The sequence below is a fragment of the Tripterygium wilfordii genome, chromosome 6, assembly GCF_013401445.1.
Source record: "Tripterygium wilfordii isolate XIE 37 chromosome 6, ASM1340144v1, whole genome shotgun sequence".
NCBI lineage: Eukaryota > Viridiplantae > Streptophyta > Magnoliopsida > Celastrales > Celastraceae > Tripterygium > Tripterygium wilfordii.
The window spans coordinates 11,491,695-11,506,826 of NC_052237.1; the positions used below are offsets into that span (position 1 = coordinate 11,491,695).

Genomic DNA, 15,132 nt, shown 5'->3' on the forward strand with positions numbered 1-15,132 from the left:
AGTGCTCAATGATGGGTATTTATACAATATCATCTATTATCAGTTGGTCATCTTCTGCACAAAGTGCACAAAGTATGTAACATTCTTTGAGGTCTTTTGAAATAGGTTTGATGGATGGCAGGATGATTGGTAATGGCATGCCACATACAAAGTTTCTGGGATGAAGTTATCCTGTTGTTCATTGAAAGCAAAAGGTGTATTTTATTCCGTTCTGCCAATACTAACCGATAAATTGCACAATAGAACTGTCCAGGCTCATATTACCAGTTGTTGTGCTTCCAGATTATAAGATTACCAGGCAATCTGGGTGTGATCAGTGATGCTTTTGTTAATTGAAGGAAGGGGGTAGTTTCCCCTGAAGAAAAGATGAGATCATGATCAGTGCCCGTTCTGGTTGGTAACTAGGAACTGTATGCCCAGAACCTCTTACTGTGGCAAATGTCAATCCTTTGTACTCTACCACGTATCCACCAACCTGCGAGGATTATATGAGAAGGCATGAACATCTTCTCCGGCTTTAAATACTGTGACCAGAAGTTATGAATGATCGTGTATTGTTACCTCGCCACCAGAGTTCCATGGCCGCCAAGCAGTCATGATTGGAAGTTTTAGAGCGTTTATGGCATATCTGGAGGATGTAGCTGGAACTTGAGCATCTGTGTCACCACTGCAGGAGTCATTTTGGAAAACTTTTCAATTCTAGCTTCTAAAATTGGTATTTAATTCATGATATGCTCGGATATTGGGATCAATATTTGAACTTCAAGAGAATTTCTTGGTGGTGTAATTTCAGGGGATCTAAATGCACAGAAATGTGCTGTTTGGTGGGAAAACATTAGCAAAAACTGTAAGGTTAATAGTGTGCAGTTTCTGGAAATTTGGACTACCTGTATATCCACAAGCTTATCCCGCTCGCTATCAATTGCTGAATTGTTGGCAGAATAGTTGATGGACCCCCAGTATAGTTCACACCGCTGGACACAATGCCAAAAACAAGCTCAGACTCTTATAATTGAAGACTTATTATTATCAGATCAAGTTTTAGCACATTAGAAGGTAATCTTTGTTTACATATATATGCTGCAGAACTATCTCAAAGGCTGACAAATATTCTCAAATAGCATGAATACTTGAATATGCTAATATTGATTCCATTCAATTGTGACTCAAATTGAAGAACTTAAAAGTCATGCATACCCACAAGCTTTCCATTTCTTTGCTTTTGTGTGAAGAGCTGCTTGCACCTCCAGAAGATTTAGATATGCCTCAACATAATTATCAGTGCAAGGGTCGAAATTTGTGACCTATTGATGTGAAAGAGAATCACTGGCTTAGGTATACTTCTGCTCAATATGAACATAGGCTCATGTTGATAGCAAGTCTTTGGTATTGACTGTTAACATATCCTGAAATTTTATTTTGTTGCGAGATAAAGCACTTACAGAACCAGTCGAGCCAGGCTTTAGGGCGGATTGTTTGCAAATTGGTGCGTAGATGTTGTAAAGATCGAGTTTTTCAACTTCTGAATCGCCTTGGTTTTGATATTGAAGACATGTGCTTGGATAGTTACCTGTAACAAAGTTGCAATACTTGTTGATTCCTTCGTGGATTTCGTCTGAATTTAGAGAGTGTGTCCAGTAATAATCATATCTTCCCTTCTTGCCAGTGCTTTCGTCTATCCAGGCATTCCCAAGCTGCATATCATGAGTTGAAATCTTAATGCAAGCCTTAGAAACATCTATCAGAAACCAAGAATGAAGGTTGAGCTAAGTAGGAGACTAACAGCAATGCCTTTGAGGTTGATGATTGTTTGATCTGTATTCTTGTTCTTTGATAGAATAGTCTGGGCGAGTTGTGGTACATAATGTCCAGCATAGCTTTCTCCGGTAATGAAGAAATCGCGGGTTTTGTATTGTGGAAACCTCTCCAGCCAGTTCACAAGAAAAGTGTAAGAGTCCTCTGCTGTTTTTTCATCATTAGTGACGTAGTCGGAGGAAGTCTTTGAATATGAAAACCCCACACCAGCCGGGGATTCCAAGAAGATGACATTTGCAACTGAAAGAGTATGTTGGCTTGTCAGTAAAATATGAAGATTCAAGTCTGAACAATGTAAGGCCTCTTATTTAAGGATATTAAGAGATGATTACCATTGCTCCATGCATAGTTGTTTCTGTAAAGTGTCTTTCCATCACTATTGACCCTGAAAGGTCCCAGTTCTTCCATGGCTCCATATCCGAGGGATGAGCAACCCGGCCCTTTACACGAAAACATGACAAATTCAACACCCTCTTTAGAATTACATGATGGAGCTGTGTACTAGTTTATGAAATTAAAGGGGATGAGTTTAGAGCTCTTTGATTGGCATATATGTTATGCGTGTAGAATGAACTACAATGCTTTCCCAACATATAGATTTGATAGGGTAGAGAATGTTACCTCCATTTAGCCACAAAACCAGAGGATTGGTGGATGAATTTTGAGGCGACTCAACAAAGTAATAAAACAGCGATCTCCCAGCTTTCGGATCGATTGTAATGTAGCCTGCATACTGGTTGAAATCCACTCCATCTGGTTGTCCTGGCAATGCGTCGATCTTGTCAGCATCCTTGAGTCCATCTTGCTTTCCGACATATGCAGGCGATGGGGAATGTTTGTATTGATCCTGCAACTGAGTCTTAAAAGGGTGATTGTTGGATTTCTGAGATTGAAGAAACTTATAGAGGGTGCTGGCCTGGTTGGCGTTGCATAGAATTGGGAAAGCCAGTATATAGCACAAAAAAGGACGCAACAACCATGCCAAGTGTGAAGATGCCATCTCCTTGTTGTGTACAGTACAGTATCGTTAATTAAAGGCTTTAAGATAACGAGGGATAAATAGTCTTAAAAGGCCTGGCCCAGCCAAACAAATCTATTTCTCCATTGTGACGACTCTGTCTCATTACTTGTTTTTAGTCACAAACATTTGATCCTGGACTCGAACTAAATTGGAGTTTAGTTTCTCAGTTTTTGTTTGGCTTTTTCCATAATTGTTTGCAATTTATAGTCATATCATATGTCTTTGTATTGTGAGTACAAGACAGACAAACAAACAAACAGCACCAAAATAGAGCTAGCTAGCTAGCAACCCAATTACTAGTTCTTATCATAAGTTAGGGATAACTTACTCTTATTCAGTTACTTGTTCTGTATTCACTCAATCCAGTCTCACAAAGACCTTACAAGGAGAGCTGGGAGTCTGGTTCAGAACAAGGGGTAATTTGGGCTTTCAGAAACTTAAGCCCAAAGACTTGACTTGGACTTTCGGAAATGAAGCCCAAGGCAAGTCTTTTTGACCCACCCCGACTAAATAAACTCCTAGGCCCATGTACCACACCCTCAAAGTTTCACAACATGAGATAAAAGTAATTTGTTGATATTTTTTACGAGGGAATGATTATTCCCTAAAGTGTTGACCAGAGGTTTAGAATCTAAAATCATGGGTTTACATGAATATCAAGAATCAACTCCACTAACCCTTGGGGTTGAACTAGACCATTCCTTTTGTTCATCCAAAATTTGAGATGTATCACGTATTTCAAGAAGCATCCCCCCTTGAACATGAACATCATTTGAAAACGCAAACAACATACATGTAATATCACATGAAGACAAAGTCAGATATCAGTAGTCATAAAGCTAACAGGAAATTACTCTTGAGATTATTTGAGGTGAAAATTCTTCATCATTCCTTGCACGAATTGTTTCGACTCCATACATACATGCACATCATAGAGAAGTAGGTAGTAGAATAATAAGATTGCATGTCGCAATCACAGATTCTTGTAGAGAGTGTTCCAAAGCCTGCCTAACTCAATCAATCAATCAGTGCATAATAATGATTCTACAACAAGTTCAAGTGCTTTAAGGCACCGCTAATTTGACGATTATAATAATTTTTAAACCAATAAAAAAATAAACTGAGCAACTGGATATATATATAATTATGTCCTAATCATAAGTCAATTAAAGATGATAGATTGATAGATAGTCGACTTTAAAATGATAAACTGACAGACGGGGCAAGTGTAACTTGTAATTAATATGACAAATTAGAGGTTGGTTCGGGGCAAATTGAAAACAGATACGCCAAATGCAGCCTAATCCTATGCTCATAAATATATATATGTAGACTGGTTCTTCATTTCTAGATTGTTAAGACTTATAATATGTACATATATGTAGACTGGTTCTTCATTTCTAGATTGTTAAGACTTTTTGTGTGAGCATAGGATTAGTATAGTTCTCATTTCGCTCCATGGAACAAATAAATGTTTTCAATTTCAAAAATTCAATCCAAATACTATAAAATTATGTTATGTGCATATACATATGTGTGTGTATATATATATATGCACATATATATATAGTGTTTATTTATGGTGTTTGGATTGAATTTTTAGAATTGAAAACATTTATTAGTTTCATCCCGCGAAACGAGAACTATATGAACCCCACCCCATATGTCATCCAACATGTAATATATATCTTTATATATATTAATTATGGACCTAGAAAGTTTGTCAAGCAAGGTTGTTAGGTTGACTCAACAACTTCAACTGTTACACATAAATGTGGAGGGCAAACAAGGGTTTATTACAGCAGGTCCCATTGTAATATCCTTAATGGGTAATAATTTTTTTTTATTTTTAAAAATCATAAATATATAGTATTTCTCATAACGAATCTAATGATATATTTTTTGTTTGAAACAAAAATAAAATTCGTTGTGATCAAAATATCAAATATTTTGAGTTTATATCCGATGGTCTAGAATTATCATGTCTTTTTCATGTTGAATTTGATTTTTGTTTTGAACAAAAAAATATCGTTGTGTTTGTTGCTATGAATACTATATATTTATGATTTTTAAAAATAAAAATAAAATTTTTTAATGCCCAAAAAAGGCATTATAGTGGGACCTGTTGTAATTTTATTACAGCAGGTCCCCGACACCCGGCAAGCAAAGCATGTTTTAACAGTAAATTATAATTTTATCAGTTTTTTAAATTATTTACATCACATTAACTAAACATGATTCTAATTAAAAATTATTTTTTTCTCTATTTTAGATAACAATTATAGAGTATTAATAAAAATAATTTTCATCATATTACTCATGTTTTAAATATTTTACATAACAAATACAATAGTTTCTCATAATTGGATAACCACGGTAGCATCACTTATTATTAAAATAATAATATTGATTACGTAATCAATTATTGATAAATGTAAATAATTTGGTATCTTATCATAAAATTTAATAAAATAATAATAATAATAATAAATTACTATTTTCTTTTCATGATGATTTTAAGAAAATAAAAGAATATAATACGTAGGTAGCTATATGTATTATTGATTGTGACGTTAACTACGATAATTTCTTGTGAATTTATTGCATTTCAATTCTCACACCTATCAATTTCGACATCATTTCTTTGATATACCAAAGACCTGAATTTAGATTTAGAAGTCCGCCAGCATAAAGTGGATTGAGTTACGGTCCAAATTTAGAATTGCCCAACTCTTCAGCAGACATATTGAGACGGAGAATTCACTGTTTAAAAAAAAAAAGTGGCATCCCCTCTACAAGCATGTGCAAGTCCATTGACCGCCACGTCAAAATTGTTGCCTATGGGCTATGGCATCATAATTGCATATTAACACCTTCACTGAAAGTTCCACCGCTCCCTCCTTCCTCGTCCCTCCCCTCCTAAAGTAAAACAGAAAGTGTAGTAATGTTACACATGTTAATATGTTATAATTTATTTATTATTATTATTTTAAAATTGTTACGCAATTTCTGACTTCATTCAAAAAGTCGGCTATCTGTTCCATGCGACAGACAAGCCCCCTTCATTGGTCAACAATCTCTACCCCTTCCCTCTTCTTTCCTTCCTACCTCCCCTCTATATGTATTTATTACTTCCCCAAGCACTTCTGAACCCACATCTCTCTCCACCGGAACACACAGAAGAGGAGGAGGAGAAGAAGAGGAGGAGGAGAGGGAGAGGGAGAGGAAGAGGAGTTTAAGTGATGTTAAAGATGGAAGTGGTGATACCTGCAAGAACCATGGATTTCGATTTCAACAGTGCCAGATCTTCTCCTTGCTCCAATATTCCTTCTACTCCGAAACGTTTCGGCGATTATACTTCCCTTAGTGCTCCAACCAGCCCCACTCGCATCTCTGAGTTCTACCGTGAGTTCGAGAATTTTCTGATTAATGATTCAAGAAGCGGTGGTGCTCCTTTCCATTGGGAAGAAATGCCTAAATCGCCGAACAAGAACGTCGTCGCCGCTGCGGATGATGATTTCGCTTTTGATTTCAGCGAAGACTTGGAGAAGACCTCTCTCACAGCCGAAGAACTCTTTGATGGCGGAGTGATTCGGCCGCTGAAACCTCCACCGCGGCTCCAATTCGGGAACAGAGTCGATGACTCCTCGAAAAGCCCTCTTTTGTCTCCAAGATCGCCCAGATCTCCAAAGGAGATCATTCGGAATGTCTTTTCACCGAGGATGAAGAAAGTTTCAGATCCGTTTGCGGCAGCAGCGGAAAATACCCGTAAACAAGTCGAAAATGGGAGAGGAAGAGACAGAGTTGCAGGTTTGCCCAGAAATTCAAGCCGGAGAGGAGCAAGATCACTTTCTCCTTACAGAGTATCGCAATTTCGATGGGAAGAAGAGAAACAGCAACCACAACCACAACAACAAAAGCAAGCCGTAGCAAAGCAATCGCAAGTGAATTCAGAGTCTACTGTTAATTCTTCTTCAAAGAGTTCTTCGAGAAGATGGAAAATCAAGGATTTTCTGTTGTTTCGAAGCGCATCTGAGGGAAGAGCATCAGATAGAGATCCTCTCAGGAAATACTCTGGTTTGTCTCGGAAACAAGAGGATGTGAAGGGCTCAAGCTTTCGGTCCACAGACGGGTCGGGTTTAGGGACCGGGTCGAAGCGAAGAGGACGAGTGTCGGCCCACGAGTTGCATTACACCAAAAACAAAGCTGCCGCAGAGGATTTGAAGAGAAGAACATACCTGCCATACAAAACTGGCATTCTTGGGGTACTGGGATTCAGTTGAGCAATCAACAAGAAAATGATGGCTAAAGAAACTAAATTCAAATTTGTTGAAAAGTTTGTTCTTTCTGTACACAATATTATGCAAATGTAGGTTAATATAATTTGTAATCACTCAAAAATTGGTCATGTTTCAATTCGGTAACGGAATATTGAAACGTTTTAATTTGATAAGTTAAAGTTCAAATTTGTTCAATCTACGCATTGAGTAAGATTTTTTAAATTTCAGACAGTCAATCCATTGATTCTACCATGCCTTGTCCCAATCATTAAAATCATATTAATATCATCGAGCCAAAAAGAGAGTGACAACGTGCATTCTGTCTCATTATTACAATTGCAATACAGTTTTTTTTCCTTCTTTCTAATCATGAATTTTTTGTCCATAATTTGCAGAACAAGTAATCCATGATAGACAATGGAATAGACAGAATAAGATAAGATAATGTACAATGATAAATTATTACTAATGGTTAATCATCTTGATTTGAAGTAGTCTTTGCTACTAATTTAAACAATCCAAAATGGTTCATAATCTGTTGTGTTTTTTTTTGACTACTAGCTTGGACATTTGTACAAGAAACTTCCTTGATACAAGAAATATACAAGTTATCAGAAAATATATTGATTAAAGTAATGGTGGTATACTAATACTCAAGTTTGGTAAAAACAGTTAAGTTTTTGTGAAGTCAACATCTAGATGCACAAGGATAAGCTAGAATGACACGGATTAGTTGTTACCATATCAGCAATTGAATCTCCTTTTTTCTCTGCTGACGTGGTGGTGCGCATGCTCTACTGAATATTCGACACATAGAGCCAGAGTTCAACCCACACACCGAATCGATGCCAACGTAATTTAGGATCTGCCTCCATTGTCTCGAGCTCCTTTCCTATTTGGACGTGTGAAATCCATACAATAACAACCTACTACTGGATTTGAGTCCATACAATAACAATCATCATGAAATATAGAAGCAAATCGAAGATGAGAGTAGTGGCTAAGCCATCTGGACAGGCGTAGAAGACGAAGAAGTAGACGAGTGAGAAATCGAAGATGGTGCTGCTGGATGATGGACAAGAGGACAGAGAGAGCGTAGAGAAGTGGACGCTAGCGACGACGAAGATTGACAAAACGGTCTTGTTTGGGGATGAGGGAGTGGATGCTAAGGCTGACGATTTTATCAACAAATTCAAGTAACATTAGTCCTGAGTTAAAAAAAATAAAAAATAAAAAACCGAAAATTAGTCTCGAGTTAAAGGCTCCACGTGTTGAATATTCAATGGAACATGCACACAACGTTAACTGATTGACATGGTAATAAGAAATCACTAAATATTTTCTCTCAAACTAAGGGATTGAATCAAAAGTTCACATGGGATTGAGGACAAGCCCAGATGGCTGGCTACCCAGCCTAGGAACTTCGAGCTCCTGGGTTTGAATGGCCAAGGAGATTTTATTTGGGGTTTGGGTGTGCTGTCCCTTGTGGGACTATTGTAAACAGAAGAACCTCTCCAACGAATCCCCGCCTAGTCTCCCTCATATCATTCAACACTCGAACACTTTGTTGTTGGGTCCAATTACTCGAAGTTTTTAAGGTCTGATTGCATATTGTGGTTTTGAGTTTGATTCAAGAGAAACCCTAAGTGCGATTTGACAAGAAGGTTTCGCGATGTGACACAAATCCTAACCTTAAAAACTCCTAATTCGAAGGGGAAAGCAGCATTTATATTACCGTTGCAAGTAAAAGGAGGGGGGGAAGGTTTATGCCTAAAATTAGGAAACAAAGCTAATGCGCTTTCGTATTTTGCAAGAACCCCTTTCCGCGAGAACTAATTGGACATTAATATTGGGCTGATTTAATTCATATCCGTGACAAGGCCCAGATACAAAAAAGAAAGAAAGAACCAATCCACATATTTAAAGCCGTAAGCCCAACTGAGACCCAAAGAAAATGTGAATCCCACTTTTGATTTTTATGGGCAAGACTCGAGAGGAATGCATGATGTAGCTCTTCAATTGCTTTGTTTTCCATATACAATGGTGGGATAAAGTAGGGATGGTAAAACTCTCTTTGGTCTGAATGATTGAATTTGTTCGATCTGGATTAAACTAAGTTTGGACATAAGTTATATGTTCAAAATTCGGGTTCAAACACAAATTTTTTGTTTGATTTAAAACCGGGTATGAATCCAAATACATAAATCTTGTCCGGATCCTAACCCAGTTGGGTTATTGTTCGATTTACTTGTCTGAATTTAAATTAATTAAGGATTGGTCAATTAAGTACACCTGAAATTCAATCCAAATTAGATTCCTAACATATAAATATTTCATAGACACGTGATGTTGTCCGTCCCGAATCCATCTTTTTGCAATCCTAATAGAAAGAGATGGGTAGTTGTGCTTTTTTTTTTGCAAATATAGGAAAAGATGGATAATCGTATTTATACTTTAATAGTGGCACATAGTTCAATGAATTTGGAGCTTTATGGGAGTGGTAGGACATTAATATTATAAGTTTTTTTCTTAAGGTTATTATTTAGGCAATCAAAGTTTCCCTCGAGTGGCAAACAACCCATGACTCCTTAATTCTAAGGAAACCCTAAAAAGGAAAATGTAGGGAAATTTCGTGTAGTATTGAATGTTGTTTGGATTTGCTGGCACTCTTTGACTAAGATTTATATGTTTTACATTTAATGAACATTGAATACAATAATAGATGAGGTTGATAATTAACAAATCAATATGCCTATCTATATATTTTGGGTTATTAATTAATTAATTAATTTCAGCTTATTTTTAATTTATTAGATTGCTTATCAACGAGAGATGACTCGGTTGATAATCGATTAGATTAGGCATATGTGTACTCAAGGTTCGATTTCAATGAGAAACATATTTCTCAACGGTATTCTTTTTTTTAAAAAAAATTATTAGATTGCTTAAGAAATAAAAGGGGAGGCAGAATCATGTGATCTGGTTGTGTAATAGGGAGGAAGTATCAGACTATATGGTAGGCAACAGCACCCACTAGTGATGTACGTGCTAAATGAGCATCTTTAAAGGTGTTTATAACATTATCTGTCCCATTGACTTTACTATACATCCATCAATTTGTTGTGCCCATCTTGATTCTTGATCAGTGCCATATATTGATTAACACCCTAAATGCATGCATTAAAATCATCTAAGCCTTCTCCAAGTTTATATTTGGGCTCGGCCGGGTGTCGTCCGGTACACAATGTAATGTATTATTATTGTCCTGTATACAACGTGAACCATTGGATTTTAAATCTTTTACCCCAACTTCATTGCGCTCTCTAACACACATTAAATGCTATATGTAATTCGTACATGTACACATAGATGGTGTTTAATGTGTGTTAGAGAGGGCGATGAAGTCAAATGAGGTGGATTGTTAGATTAACTTTTTAAAATCCAACGGTCTACATTGTGTGCAAGACAATAACTTTGATACATTGGATACCAGACAACCCCTGATCCTTATAGTTGGGTTCTTAATTGGAAAAATTCATCTTAGTCAATTCGACATGATAAACTTAATTTCGTTACCCATTTAATTAATCAATAGTATAATATAAAAATGAGATTGAAGTGAGTTATCACATCAAGGAGACAATAATTAGCTAGTAGGGCAAAGAGAAAGGCAGCTTAAATAGTTAGAATCATAGCTTGGATCTTCTTCTTTTATATATTTTCTTTGCAGTTCCAAAACATATGCACATCTCAACTAAAGTAGAACTGTAGAAGCCAAAAAAAAGGCCACCAATTAATAATGGATGAGTAATGCGAAAAGTCAAGCAATCTCCTTTTCATAAAACTTTTTGCAAAAAAATTGAAATGCTAGCTAGTAAAGTGACACCACCCCCCACATAATTGAATTAGGTCCTTCAAAGAGAGAAAATTAAAGTAGGGCTTTAAGGCACTGTTCTAACTTTTAAGTCATCAATGAAGTTTGTAGCTTTATGTTGCATCACTATTCCATCCTACCAGTTGGACTTCTCTATTAAATTAGTATTAAATTAGGGTTTGTTTGGAAACAATTTTCTGTTTTTAAAAACTGTTTTGGCTTTGAAAATTCGTTTGGGTTGGTGTTTTCAGAAATTATTTTATAAAATTGAAAACTGTTTTTGGTTTTCAAAAACCAAAACTGTTTTTTGATGTTTTGTAAAATTCTTTTTTGTTTTCTCTTTCATCTGTCCTCTTTCCCCTCGCAAAATCATTTGCTAAATGAAGTTTGTTTTCAATTTCATTTCTTAAAATTATTTTTAAAATCTAATCTTAAAATCAGTTTTTGAAAATAAAAAATCAAAATCATTTCCAAACATACCCTTAGGCTACTGCTTGTATAGTCTTAAGTTTTTCTTGCACGCCAAATGTTTTTGTACGAAAAGAGAAAAATTAGTCTAAAGGTTATAGTCTTGGCTCAATCACAAACATATGTGGATGATTCATCATTTTCTGTTGGGGGGGGGGGGGGCCTCTTCTAAGTAGTCTCAAAACCCTAATTGTTTTCATAATCTTATCATCTTTCATGCTTCTAATAACATAATCTGAATCATTTCAATGGTCTAGCTAGGTCATATCATTGTTTAAATACACAATGACACCTTCTTAAGCTTGGTCCCACTACAAGAAATTGGGTTTTTACCTGCAATCGTAACACATGACGATCACGTTTATGCAACCATGCCAAATTTCAAAAGGTTTATGGAGCAAGCTTGTCCCTCTACACTAGGAAACAATTTGTCCGTTTTGGATCGAAATCCGCACGAGTTTCTCTTTCCAGACCCAACACCAGCCCTATGTTAGTTTGGATCTAGAAAAACCAGTTGGCCGGTGTTACTTAGGAGGTTTGGACACAGTTATATTCAACACTCACATCTAAGCAATATGGGATCGTACCAGTTTGATTGTATAATTTACTACAAATTAGGACAATCATGTTGTATAAGTTGTACATGCGAACATGTAGCTCAATGGTAGAGTTACATGAGTGCAACCTAGAGAGTAGAGGTCACATGTTCAATTTATAAAAACAATTTCTTCACATATTAACGTTTGCGTACATTTTACCGCTCCTCGAGCCCGCCTGCCCAGTGCTTTTTACATGTTGCATAAGTTGTGGTTTGAACGACTCGAGCAATAGTCTTCTAAGAGACAAACTTGGGTTTAAGTTAAAAGGATATATACAGATCTCAAAGTCGCTTCAAACATCCAAAAAATTTACATGGAGTGTATATATATATGTATATATGTTGAAACTAATTTACAAGATACTATGGTGATGCCGACAATACTTCTTTTTAAATTAGTCATCTCAGGTGACCCTATCTTGGAAACTGACATGCATGTTCCGATTCAATTTTCCTACTAACAATAATATCAATATCATCCGTCAAAATTACTTCGAAATCAAGCATTCAAGTTAGGTTGTATTTAGCGACAAATCAGATTAGAGACTTCAACCTGTTCATCAGAATGGGAAATTACACTTTCCAACTGTCATACTACAATCTTAAACCTAATTTGTTCTCTCAATGACTTTCAACACAACAACAAGAAGAAGAAAGTGTTTTTCTTTTCTAATGACCCAGTTTTCATTTGTGACACAACGCGTTTTCTTGGCCTAAATACCATTGACGACGGCTCATGAAAAACAAAGTCTTGTGGTATTGATGTATGCGTAGTGAACTAGTAAATTCAAAGAGGACAATGTTGTTGATGTGTTTGTGCTTATAACAACAAGAAGGAAAAGCAAAGAAAAACACGAAAGAAGAAAAAGGTTGAGGAGCTGCACTTCAATAATTAGTGTGTGTTTGGGGATGAGATGTGTGGGTTTGGAAAAGCATAAAGGGTAGTGATGTTGATGCACCATGTAATGATCAGAGAGGCACATGCTAAAACTAGCATTTGCAGACTCACTTTTTCTCTTTTCTTCTATTTTTTACAAGTTTTTCTTTAATCCCCCCACACAAAACAACTTGTGGTCTGTCCCATCTCTCTCTCTTCTTTCTCTTATCTTATCAAATATATTCAAACTTGGTCACATCACAACCATTATAAGTCCCATTTAACCAACTTTGATGGAGGGGTCTCTCAAAGATCCAGGACAATCTATCCCACCAAAGCCAGAGTGATCAACCACCTCCCCCACCCCACCCCCTAACTCTCCCTCTCTATATAGCAATCAATCTTTGCATCAATTACTTGGCATACCTTACAATTCATAGTCCAAAAAGAAAAAATGCCTTCTGTGCACTCTAGTCCATACCACAAGATGGACAATCCAATATTGTCTCTGCTCCGGCACGCTACGACGACTACTACTGATCATCAGATCCATCAAAAGCGCAGAAAATCCCCTTCTTTTGGTGGCCTAATGAAGGTTTTCAAGCTTTTTCCTATGTTAACTTCAGGCTGCAAGATGGTTGCCTTGTTGGGTAGGCCAAGGAAGCCTATGTTGAAGGACAATGCGACGACCGGAACGATTTTCGGGTACCGGAAAGGCAGAGTGAGTCTAGCCATTCAAGAGGATCCTCATTGTTTGCCAATGTTTGTGATTGAATTGCCAATGTATTCAACCACATTACACAAAGAAATGGCATCTGATGACATAGTTAGGCTTGCATTAGAGAGTGAGACAAAGAGTCATAAGAAGAAGTTATTGGAGGAGTTTGTTTGGGCTGTGTATTGTAATGGAAGAAAAGTTGGGTATTCTATTAGGAGGAAACAGATGTCTGATGATGAGCTTCATGTGATGCAACTGCTGAGAGGAGTCTCCATGGGTGCAGGTGTTCTTCCTGGTCCTAATAACAACGAGAAGGAATCGCTTGATGGGGAATTGACATACATTCGAGCGCGATTCGAGCGAGTCGTCGGATCGAAAGACTCTGAAGCTCTGTATATGATTAATCCAGATGGTGCAGCAGGGCCTGAACTTAGTATTTTCTTCTTAAGGGCTCATTAGGATCATCTTCTTGTACTTACCAATTATTCAATTAATATATCTACCTTCTCCTTGTTGAAATTCTCATCCCAAACAGAGTTGTCCTCTTTGGGCAAGATTTTGTTTGTTGAAGTGAGGGGAATGAACTTTGTTTATAAGCTACTCGGTTGGGTTATGCTAGACCGATGTAGAATTATAGACTTGACACTCCCCCAATTTGTAGGTTGGGTTATGCCAAACTCAACAAGTGGAGTTGATGCCACATCCAACTGGACAGAGACTTTGTTCCAATATCCTCTTGTAATTCTCTGTCCAAATAAACCAACAATATTATTCTTTTCGGGTTTGTGCCCACAAAGCTTTATTTCCATGGGTCATCTCATTTAACGGTATTTGAGACCATAAAATTCATTGTTTAAGAGGGAATGATTGAGTTTTGTTTATAAACCACTCGATTAAGTTATGCCAAAACCAATATGAAATTATATTCTTGACATTCTTTACCTTGTCATATAACATGGGGATAGAAAAATCACTATGTTTATCTTGTAGTGGTGCCATATTGTTTTAGCCCCAATCATAGTTCAACTGTAGTAGCAGGGCCACATTGGGGGCATAATGGAGTGAGGACCAGGTGATTCGATGTGGAGGAGGGGTCGGATTGTGTTCAGTTTACATGTGAAAGAAGAAAAGTGGGAAATTTAGGGTTCCCACACATGTCAAATAATGTCTACATCTTTCTCAGACTATGAGTGGAAAAATATAACAAGGTTTTGGACATATTGAAATGGAGAACAAATAAGGAATTGACAATGTATATGCCTGCCATTGTTTATATGTTTTTAATCTTCTTTTTTTTTTTTTTTTTTGCACAAAATGGCATAGAATTATGTTGCTCTAGATTTTGTGTAAAATCATTCATTTCTCCCAAATATGTTACATGTCCCCATATGGAGATTCATGTTATGAGATCACCAATTGAAAATGTTGTTAAAGAAATCACAATAAATCGAGAACGATATCGTATAAATCTGTGCTTAAGA

At 36.7% G+C, this 15,132-nt stretch overlaps 3 protein-coding genes and 1 long non-coding RNA gene across 5 annotated transcripts; 3 read left to right on the forward strand and 1 right to left on the reverse strand.

The window, feature by feature from the left end:
• Positions 1–290: 290 nt before the first annotated feature.
• On the reverse strand, positions 291–2,966 carry LOC119999366 (serine carboxypeptidase 1-like). 2 transcript variants are annotated; one of them, XM_038846876.1, is made up of 8 exons: positions 2,437–2,966; positions 2,148–2,255; positions 1,784–2,055; positions 1,443–1,694; positions 1,198–1,304; positions 888–974; positions 562–667; positions 291–475 (listed from the first exon to the last, which is right to left on the reverse strand). In XM_038846876.1, the coding sequence occupies exons 1-8, from the start codon at positions 2,813–2,815 to the stop codon at positions 329–331; spliced, it is 1,458 nt and encodes a 485-aa protein (XP_038702804.1). In that variant the 5' UTR covers positions 2,816–2,966; the 3' UTR covers positions 291–328. The 2 variants fall into 2 exon arrangements, with proteins under 2 accessions (XP_038702804.1, XP_038702805.1); XM_038846877.1 differs by having other exon boundaries at positions 338–475; positions 562–656.
• On the forward strand, positions 661–1,855 carry LOC119999373. The gene is made up of 3 exons (XR_005468399.1): positions 661–1,056; positions 1,233–1,335; positions 1,436–1,855. It is a non-coding gene; the product is annotated as an uncharacterized LOC119999373 (long non-coding RNA).
• A 3,043-nt stretch (positions 2,967–6,009) lies between the features above and the next one.
• On the forward strand, positions 6,010–7,352 carry LOC119999369. The gene has a single exon (XM_038846880.1). It carries the CDS (start codon positions 6,079–6,081, stop codon positions 7,117–7,119), a length of 1,041 nt encoding a protein of 346 aa, XP_038702808.1. The 5' UTR covers positions 6,010–6,078; the 3' UTR covers positions 7,120–7,352.
• Positions 7,353–13,080: 5,728 nt separating this feature from the next.
• Positions 13,081–14,453, forward strand: LOC119999370 (protein MIZU-KUSSEI 1). The gene has a single exon (XM_038846882.1). The coding sequence runs from the start codon at positions 13,388–13,390 to the stop codon at positions 14,108–14,110; it is 723 nt and encodes a 240-aa protein (XP_038702810.1). The 5' UTR covers positions 13,081–13,387; the 3' UTR covers positions 14,111–14,453.
• The last annotated feature ends 679 nt before the right edge of the window (positions 14,454–15,132 follow it).